The 10,840-nt window shown below is 50.6% G+C and overlaps 1 protein-coding gene across 1 annotated transcript in view; it reads right to left on the reverse strand.

Moving 5' to 3' along the window:
• LOC121586701 overlaps window positions 1-7,518 on the reverse strand; it is a 22,283-nt gene extending 14,765 nt beyond the window's left edge. The window contains exon 1 of the mRNA XM_045226580.1: window positions 7,367-7,518. Coding sequence (XP_045082515.1) covers window positions 7,367-7,518 — 152 coding nt within the window. The remainder of the gene's footprint in view (window positions 1-7,366) is intronic.
• Window positions 7,519-10,840: the final 3,322 nt, after the last annotated feature.

The raw sequence follows: 10,840 nt of genomic DNA on the forward strand, positions 1-10,840 counted from the left end.
CATCCCCAAAACCATACTGTTTCCTCCATGTTTGATGGTCAAGGATGGTATTCTTGGGGTCATGGGCAACATTCCTCCTCCCACTCCAAACAATGAGTTGAGGTTGATGCCAAAAAGAGCTACGAATTTTGGTCTCATCTGACCCTAACAATATTTAGCCCAGTTCTCCTCTGAATCATTCAGATGTTCATTGGCAAACCTAAGACAGGCCTGTATGTGTGCTTTCTTGAGCAGGGGGGCCTTTATATGGGGGCTGCAGGATTTCAGTCCTTCACTTGGGCGCAGTGTGTTATTAATTGTTTTCTTGGTGACTATGGTCCCAGCTGCCTTGAGACCATTGACAAGATCTCCAGTGTAGTTTCTGGGCTGATTCCTCACCGTTCACTTAGTCATTGCAGCTCCATGAGGTGAGATCTTGTTTGAACCCCAGGCAGGGGAGTTTGACAGTTGTTTGTGTTTTCTTCCATTTGAGACTAATCACTTTCAGCTGTTTATCACTTCCCCCAAGCTGTGGCGCGGTGGTCTTGTAGCCCACATTCCAGCCCTTGTGTAGGTCTACAATCTTGTCCCTGACATCCTTTGGAAAGCTCTTTTGGTCTTGGCCATGGTGGAGTTTGGCAATCTGATTGATTGATTGTTACGGACGAATTTGTCTTTTATACAGGTAACAAGCTGAAGTTTAGGAGCACTCCTTCTGAAGTATCTCTAATCTCAGCTCCATTACCTGTAAAAATACAACTGGGAGCCAGAAATCTTTCTGATTGATAGGTCAAATACTTATTTCTATATTAAAATGCAAATCAATTTATAACATTTTTGACATACGTTTTCTGGATTTTTCTTTTTATTCTGTCTCTCACTGTTCAAATAAAGCCTACCATTAGAGTATAGACTGATCATTTCTTTCAGTGGGCAAGCAGTCTCGCGGGGATCAAGCCTTTCCCTCACTATATCGATCTCAAAATCCATTCCTTGCTTTTTTTGTATTGGGTATATGTTTTGAAATTCTTCAGATATTGCTGCTGTCCAGAGCTGAAGCACAAGCGTTAGCTACCGCTATAACGTCTGCTTTGAATATTTTGTGTGACAAATAAAATTTGATTTGGTTTGATTTGGTTATTCGACAGGCGGCCAGTTTCAGCTGTACTGAGTGGCAGTTAGCCACTGGGGTTGTATATGGTCAGGGCAGATAGGGACAGAGGCTGGGTGTGGGTGAGATGTGTGTGTGTGGGTTGTGTGTGTGGGTGTGGGTGGGTGAGTCGGTGTGTGCATGTGCAGTTTGTGTGCTGTCTACACAAAGATAAACGTGGGAAGAGACAGAGGCAGTGAATTTGAAGAGGTCAGTGTGTTAGGCTTGTGTGTGTATGAAAAGGAGAAGTAGGAATAAGCTGATTCAATAAATGATCTGTTTTGTTTCTACAGTCTGTTGTAATTATTGCCTGTGTTGTCTATTCTGCTTCCTGTTGAGCCCATGTGGGCATTTGTGAGATTAGGACACTAGTTGTTGGAATTAGGCCTGGCTCGCATTTTGGCGTTCCAATTCATCCCAAAGGTTTTCGATGGGGTTGGTCGGAACTGTGCAGGCCAGTCAAGTTCTTCCCTGCGATCTCGAACAAACCATTTTTGTATGGACCTGGCTTTGTTCACTGGGGCATTGTCATGCTGGCAATGAGACCAGCTGAGCTTTTTGTGGTGGGCACAGAATCTTCAGAATGTCATTGTGTGCTGTAGTGTTAAGATTTCCTTCACTGGAACTAAGGAGCCCGAACCATGAAAAACGGCCCCAGACCATTGTTATAACCAACCGAAACTTTTTATAGTTGGCACTATGCATTTGGGCAGTGGTGTTCCCATAATTGTCCATCATAAACCCCAGATTTGTCCGTTGGACTGCCAGATGGTGAAGTGTGATTTTCTCTCAGAGAGCATGCCCACCTCTCCAGGAGTCCAATAGCGGTTTACATCCTCCAGCCACAGTTCTTGTGTGACGTTGCTTCAGGCAATTTGGAACTCTGTAGTGAGTGTTGCAACCGAGACAGGCGAATTTTTATGCACTAGGAGCTTCAGCACTCCAGCAGTCGCTTTCTGTGTGAAGCTGGCCCCACCACTTTGAAGCTGGGCAAGTTTCAGTGGCTCCTGTGGTTTCCTTCACAATAAGCAGCATTGGTTGACCCAGGGCAGCTCTGGCAAGGGCAAATTTGGCCAGGCTGACTTGTTGGGAGGTGGCATCCTTTGCGGTCTCACTTTGGAAAGAACTGAGCTCTTCCAGTGAGCCATTCTGATAATATTTAATTCATGGAGATTGCATGGATATGCAACTAACGATTTTATGCACCTGTCAGCGGGTGTGGCTGAAATATCCGGCCCTCAATTTGAAGGTGTCACATACATTGTACATATATAGTGTATCTGTGCTGGTTGTTAGCTTGCATAACTGACATGTGTATAACTGTAAGGGACACAATGTTTTCTGGATCATATTTACATTTGCAGAGCGGGTGAGCTCCATTTCCTGGGCTGATCGGTCAATTTCAGCCCTCAGCTGACGAATAAGGATAGTTCACCAGGCTGTCTGCAGGAAACTATACATATGAAACATCTACAAGGTAGAATCCTGATTAGGTTGCTATCAGATCTGATCATCCTGCCAGGGAATAGAGCCACCCACTCTGGTTTATATGCATCAGGCTATGAGCTTGCTGACAACTAATCTGCCTGCAGTAGCTTTACTGTGAGCAGCCTGACTTATCAGGGGGCTGGAAATTGAGTCTGATCAGCCTGTCAGGAATGGCTGATGTAGAGAGAAGGAGGCGAGGAAGGCGAAAGCAGCTGAGAAGCGGAGTGGGGGCATATGGGAGGTGGTGATGAGTGGTCTGGGAGCCGAAGTTCACCCCAGTCACGACCAGTCGGCCCGGTCAAGGCGGGTTCAGGCCATCACGAGACCCAGCAGCTGATGTGAGACGAGACCTCTCCTTCTCTACCCCACTTGGAACTTTCATCCATCTCCCCTGCACCCCTCTAGTTGTATCCCCCTCTCTGGCCCTTCCTCTCTTTCATCTAACCTATTTGGAGCCCCCTCCTCCTATCTACCCCACTTGGAATCCTCGTTGTTCCCTCTCACTTCTTACAACCTTTGCCCATCTCTCTCTCCTCTATAACATTAGGACATTCGTTTGCGATCACCTTCCACTCCTTCTGCCTCTCTTACCTCAGCCTGTCATCTCTATCATCTACCTCAACCTGTCCACCCTCTGACTCTCTACTAAATCTGTCCACCCTCTGCTTCTCCTCAAACTGTCTAACCTCTGCCTCTCTACCTCAACCTGTCATACTCTATGTCTCTGCACCTCAGCCTGTCCACCTCTGCATCTGCAGAACCTGTCCATGCTGTCTGCCTCCTCTGACCTGTCACCCTCAACATCTCTGCCTCAGCTATCCAGCCTCCGCACTCCTCTACCTCAGCCTATTCAGCCTCTGCCTCTGCCTCAGCCTGTCTGCCTTCTTTCTCTGCCTCAAATTTAACACACCACTCTGCCTCTCTCACCTCAGCCTGTACACCCTCCATATCTGCCTCGGCCTGTCTTCTGGGCTCTCTCCTCAGCCATAATGCCTCTGCCTCTTCTACCTCAACCTCTCCACCCTCTGCCGCTCTTGTTGTCCAACCTTCTGCCTCTCTGCCTCAGGCTAATTCACCCTCTGCATCACTACCTCAACCTGCCACCCCTCTGCTTAAGCCACCTCAACCTGTCAGCCTCTGCTCTCTGCCTCAGCCTGTCCCTCTGTATCTACCTCAATTATGTCATCCTCTGATATCTACCTATAATAATAATAATAATAATAATAATAATAATATAATAATAATAATAATAATAATAAATAATAATAATAAATAAATAATAATGTGTATCTAATAATATGTATAATAATAATAATATAATAATAATAATATGCCATTGTGAGCAGCTTTTATCCGCGGCTCTACACAAGTCATACAGATGTATTTTTGTGTGCCAGAGGTGGTCCCAGAATCAAGACCCACTACCTTGGCATTCTAAATTGCCGTGCTCTGTTCATAACTGAACCTCGAGCCCTGTCCCTCTGCTTCTCCTCGGCGTGCCTCTCACTCCCCTCATTGTTCTCGCCTCTGCCTCTCTACCTCTCAAACCTGTCCACCCTCTGCATCTACCTAGAACTGTCCACCTTCTGCCTCTCTACCCTCAGCCTGTCACCCCATCTGCCTCTCTGCCTCAGCCTTCTCAAACCTCCGCCTCTCTACCTCAGCCTATCAACCCTCTGCCTCTCTTTCTGTCACCTCATCTCTACTCAGTCTGTGTCCACCATCTGTGTCTCTGCCTCCGGCCTGTCAGGCCCACCTCACATGTCTGCCTCAAGTATGTCTGTATTCTGGGCTCTGCCTCAGCCGTCACGCTGTAGCATCTCTCCTGCTATCAGCGTGTTTGCTCTCCTGCATCCTGGCTCAGGCCTGTTGTTTTCTGCACTCTTATATCAGTCAGTGCCTCACCAACCTTCCTCTGCCTCCAGCCTCCTCCACCCTCTGCCTCTCTACCTCAGCTTGTCTTATTCTGCCTCTCTATCACTGTCCACCTCTGCATCATAACTCAAACCTTTTACCTCATTATAATACCTCAGCCTGTCAGACCCCCTCTGCTCTACCTCTCTGACCTATCTGACCTCTGCTCTGCTGTTATTATCCAGCTATCTGCCTCCTAAACTCAAGCCATAATCGCCTCTGCTGTCTCTGCCTCAGTGTGTCCTTATCTGCCTCCTCTGCCTCAGCCTGTCCACCTCTGCCTCTTCTGCATCAACCTGTGCTTTTGACTCCTCTGCCTCAAACAATATCTGTCTGCCTCTCTCACCTCAGCCTGTTCACCCTCTATATCTGCCCTCAGCTGCTCAAACTCCATGTCTGGGCCTCTGTTGTCTCTGCCTCAAACCTCTCCACCTCTGTATCTCTGCCTCAACTTGTCACCTTCTGCCTCCTCAGGTGTCCACCCTCTGCTTGCCTCTCCTACCTCAGCTGTCACCTCTGTATCTCTCTTATCAACCATGATCTATCCTTCTCTACTCTAAAACATTAATCACCCTCTGAGCTCTCTACCTAGAGAACCATTTCACCCTCTGGCTACTCTGCCTCAGACTGTCTCTCTTATACTTCAACCTCAGCCTGTGTCTATCTATCTCCTCAAAGCCTGTCCACCTCATGCGTCTCACCTGGACATGTTCACCTTCTGCTCTGCCTCAATATCCTCTCCTCTCTGCCTCAATATCCAGGCCTCTGACTCTCTGCCTCAGCCTATCCAAAGCCTCTGCCTGTCTCTGCCTCGACCTCATCACCTCTACTCTCTGCCTCAAGTGTGTCCTCTGTGCCTCTCTGCCTCCGGCCTGTCACCCTCTATCTGCCTCAATACATCACTCCAATCTTCCTGGACACATATCACCTATTTGCCTGCTCTGCACTCCAGCCTGTGCCCACCTCATCTCTGCTGCCTCAGCCTATTCAGCTATCCAGCCTCTGCATCAGCTGCCTCTTGCTGCTTCTCTTTGCCTCCAGTGGTCACTCTGTGTCTCCAGCCTGATGCCCTCTGGCACTCTCTTCGACATCTTTTGACCTCTACCTCAGCCTGTCCACACTCTGCCCATCTGCCTCCAGCCTGTTCACCCTCTGCCTCTCTGCCTCGACCTGCAAGGCCTCTGCTCTCTGCCTCCGTCACAATGCCTCCCTCTCCTCATCTCACTGCCCTCTTTTGTCTACCTCAGCTCATCTTATTTTCTTTGTATCTCTACCTCAGGCTGTCCACCCTCCTGCATCACTACCTCGGCCCTACCGCCTCTGTCTGTGCACCTTCTGAGCCTGTCATTTATCTGCCTCTGCAAGCCTGTCCACCTCTTTATCTACTATCAGCCTGTCTCCATCTGCCTCTCTGCCTCCAGCCTGTCACCCTCGATATCTTCGACTGTCCCTTCCTCTGTTCTCTGCCCTCAAACTGTCTATTTATCATGTCTCCACCACTCAGCCTGTCTCACCTCTGCCTCTCTCCTCAGCCTCTGTCCACCCTCTGCCATCTACCTGGACATGTTCACCTTCTGCCTCTCTCTCCAAACCTGTCGCCTCTGCCTCTCCTCAACCTAATTAAGGCCCTCATCTACCACCTGACCTATCCAAGCCTCTGCTCTGCCTCGGCCTGTCGCCCTCTGTACTCTCTCTGCCTCAGTTAATCTCACCCTCTTTCATCTCCACCTCAGCCTGTCACCCTCTGCCTCTCTACCTCAGCCTGTCACCTTCCTGAGCTCTTTCTCCCTCAGCCTCATCCACACACTCTATATCTACCTCAACCTGTCCACTTTCCTCTCTGACCTGTGACCCTCCTGTCTCCATCCTGAATGCCACTCTGCCTCTCCTGCCTCAGCCTCTCCCGCCTCTGCGTCTCTCCAAACCGTCATAACATCTCTACCTCAGGCTGTCCACCCCCTCTAAATCACTCATATCAGCCTACCGCCCTCTCTTATAAGCCACCCTCAATATATCATTCCTCTGCCTCTCTACCTCAATATATCACCCACTCTGCCTCTCTACCTCAAACTATGTCGTCAGCAACATCTCTACCTCAAGCCTAATCTGCCCTCTCATCACACATCGGCCTGTCACCCTGCGCCTCCTATGCCTCCAGCCTGTCACCTCTAAAAATCTGCGGACTGCATAATCACGGCCTTCATCTCACCTCAGCGCCACCCTCACTCTCTGCATCTGACCTATCAGGCCTCTGCCTCTCTTAGCCTGTCAAACTCTGCTCTTCTGCCTCGACATAATCACCCTCTGTATCTCTGCCTCAGTGTTCCACCCTCTGTATCTCTACTCAGCCTGTCCACCCCTCTGCCTCTCTGCAGCCTGTCATATTGACTCTCCTCAATATATCCTGCAGCCTCTTTCATCTCTGCCTCAGGCATTGTCCACCCTCTGCCTCTAAACTCAGCCTGTGACCCTCTGCCTCTCTGCCTCATCCTGTTACCCTCTGCCTCTCTGCCTCAGCCTCTCCACCACTCTGCCTCTCTACCTCAAGCATGCCTCTTATCTCTGCCACCATCACTGTCTTTATCGTCATGACCTCAGCCTGTATATCTTATAGCATAGTACCTAAACCTGTGGTTACTCGCATCTCTACCTCTGATATATCAGCCTCTGTGTCTCCTGCCTCAAATATCCCAGCCTCCATCTTAATAGGCCTGTCACCTCTGTCTCTGCATAGTGTGTCCACTTATCTGTATCTATCTCCATCAGTGACCTGTCTTATCATCTCTCCTCAGCCCTGGCATCGCTGAATATATGCATCATTTATGATCCGCATGCGGCATCTCGCATCGATGTCGCGCATGTCTGCGCTTGACCTCGGCGGGCGCATCATCGCCGCATGCCCCGATGCCTGCCTCCTCAGCCTCTCCGCATATCTCTATATCGACGTCGCGGTATGTCTCTGCATCGACCTGTCCGTCCTCTGGCATCTGCGTCGACAGTTATCACGCTCTCTTATCGTGTCATATCACGAATATCTGCCTGAATATGATCACTATCATAATTTATCTGCATCAGACAGCTATTTTCATCATCTTCATATCGACCTGTCATCATATCTGCATCGGCCTGTGCATATCAAGACTCTCTGGTTATAATCGCGTTGTCATCTGCATCGGCCTGTCGCGCTGGCATCTCTATCATTTCATGCTCATTTTCCGCATCAGTCCTTCGAATATCTTACATCTGTATCCACCACTGGCTGTCGCTATGTCACCACGCGCCGGTGGTGTCACTATCTGTATCTGCTATCGACCATCCACACTCGGCATCTCTGCATCGACGTAATCGCATTCCGAACCTCTGCATCAGTATGGTCGGATCTCGCCGTCCTGTCGGCGTGATCGCCATCTTATCTTAACATCGACGTCGCCATTATGTTTCTCTGCATCAGTTTATCACACTATCTGCGTCGCTGCCTCGGCCTGCTGCCGCCTCTATCATATGCTGACTATAATCATTACTCTGTACTCTCTGCCTCTGACTGTGATCCTCTGCCTCTCTGCCTCAAACTTTCCACCTTCTGCTATCTGCATCAACCTGTCTATCTTGCCTCTAGACCTCAACCTCTTCACCTCTTTCTCTCTGCACCTCAACATGTCACCCTCTGCCTCTCTATCTAGAGCCTGTCACCCCTGTCCCTATCTCGGCCTATTCACCTCTGCCCTCTCTGCCTCCAGCCTGTCACCCCCTCTGCCTCTCTACTCAATCTGTCACCCCCTGCCTCTCTTCCTATAACCTGTCGTGTACTGCTCTCTATCAACTGTCCAGCCTCCAGCCTCTCTGCCTCAACCTGTAATTTCTCTTCTTGCAACCTCACTTCAGCCTGTCACCACACTGCATATCTGTCTCGGTCTAATCACTCGAGTCTGTGCTCTGCACTCGACACTGTCCACATCTGCACCAATCTGCATCCAACCTGTCCCCTCTGCCTCTCTTCCTCAACCTTATTTTCAACCTTGCACTCTCTACCATCGTCCTGCCGCCCTCTGCCTCTTGCATCTGGCCTGTCTGCACCTCTGGTTTCTCTGCACACTGGCCTGTCACCTCTGCCTCTTCATCTCAGACTCGTCGCCTCTGCCCTCTCTGCCTCAGCCTGTCACCCTGCCTCTCTTACCTCACCCTGTCACCTCGTGACTCTACTCTCAACCTCTCCACCCTACTGCCTCTCTACCTCAACCTATATCACCCTCTGCCTCTCTCTCTCAACCCTGTCACCCTCTGCTCTCTGGCTCAACACTTTTCCCCTCTCTGCCTCTCTGCCTCTAGCCTGTAGCCTCTGGCTCTCTACCTCAACTTCTGTCACCCTCTGCCTCTCTACCTCAATACTCATCCTCTGCCTCTCTGCCTCAACCCAGTCCACCCTCTGTCTCTCTGCCTCTCAACCTGTCACCTCTGCCCTCTCTGCCTCGGCCTGTCACCTCTGCCTCTCTCTCCGAGCCTGTCTGCCCTCTGCATCTCTCCAGCCTATTGTCTGCTCTGCACTCTCTGACACAACTGTCCACCATAACACTCTGCATAAGCCGAAGCCTCTGCTCTCAGCCTCCATCACGTTCTGCCCTCTGACTCTCTGCCTCTGACCATGTCGCTCTCTGCATCTCTACACTCGGCATAGTACTCACTGCTGCTCTCTACCTCACGCCTGTCACCCCTGCCTCTCTCGATCAGCCTGTCCACGCTTCTGCCTCTCTCTAGCTCAGCCTGTCATATCTGTCTCTCCACCTCAGCCTGTCACCCTCTGAGCTATCTGCACATCACACATCACCCTCAAGCCTCTCTTGCCTCTTCCTCGGCCTGTAACCGCCCGTTCCATCTAACTGAGCCTGTCACACTGCATACTCTGCACGTCAACTGTATCATATCTAGCTCTGCCTCAGGCACCTGTCTGCCTCTCTGTCTCTGCACTCAGCCATATCTACCTCTAGCACTCCTCTGCCTCCAGACCTGTCGCCTTTCCATCTCTCTCCAATCTGTCGCCCTCTGCCTCCTCTGAAACTCTAACCTGTCCACCCATAACCTCTCTACCATAAACCTTTCATCCTCCTGCCTCTCAACCTCATCAGTTCACCCTCTGGCTCTTTGCCTCAAGCCATGTCACCTTCTGCCTCTGCACTCAAGCCATGTCACTTGCCTATCTCTGCCTCAGCATGGTTCCACCTCTGCCTCTCTACCTCAGCCTGTCTGCCCTCTCGCCTCTCTACCTCAGCCTGTCCGCCCTCTGCATCTCTATCTCAAGACACTTTCACCCTCTGCCTCTCTGCCTCAGCCTGTCTCATCTGCCTCTCTCTCCTCAACCTATCTTCCCTCACCTATCTACCTCAAGCCGCTCTAGCCTCTGTATCCCCTACATCAAGCCTGTCACCTACTCTGCCTCAATGCCTCAACCTCCTCCATGCCCTCTGCCTATCTGCACATCGACGTGTCCCATCTATCGCTATCTAGATAACCTTCACTCTGCTCTTTGCCTTCCGATCTGTCTTATAACCATCTGCCTCTCTACCTCACCTCAAGCAAACTACCAATCATACTCAACCTGTCCGGCCTCCAGCATCTCTACCTCAGCCTGTGATTCTCTCTCTCTGCGTGTTCCTGTCACCTCTGCGTCTCTGCCTCAGCCTGCCTTCTCGCCTCTCTGCATAAATCCACCTATATCACCACTCTCTCTCTACCTCGTCCTGCACCATCTGCCTCTGCCTCAGCCTGTCTGCCCTCTGCCTCTCTGCCTCAACTATCTCCAATGACTCTCTGCCTCAGCCTGTCCTTCATCTCTACCTCAGCCTTCTACTACCTCTGCCTCTCTACCTCAACCTCTATCCACCCTCTGCACTCTGCCTCTACCTCAAAGCTCGGTCACCCCTCTGCCTCTCTCACCTCAGCCTTTCACCCTCCAAGCCTCTCTACCTCAACCTGTCCGCCTCTGCCTCTCTGCTTCAACCTATCCACCCCTGTGCCTCTCTACCTCCAAATCCACCCTCTGCCTCTCTGCCTCAGCCTCTCGCCTCTGCCTCTCTACCTCAGCCTGTTAACATCTGGCTCCTAGCAGCTCCTTTCGATGCTGCCTCCTGCCTCTCACCTCAATCTGTGTCACTCTGCCTATCTGCAGCGAAACCTGTGCACTCTGACTCTACTTCATCAGCCTTTCAACCTGCCCTCTGCCTCTGTCCTGCCGCCCTATAGCTATCTTATCCCTGCCTACTGATCAATATAATCTAATCTGTGTCCGTCATGCATAACCTGTCTTTGGCATCAACT

The sequence above is a fragment of the Coregonus clupeaformis genome, chromosome 17, assembly GCF_020615455.1.
Source record: "Coregonus clupeaformis isolate EN_2021a chromosome 17, ASM2061545v1, whole genome shotgun sequence".
In the NCBI taxonomy this organism is placed as follows: domain Eukaryota; kingdom Metazoa; phylum Chordata; class Actinopteri; order Salmoniformes; family Salmonidae; genus Coregonus; species Coregonus clupeaformis.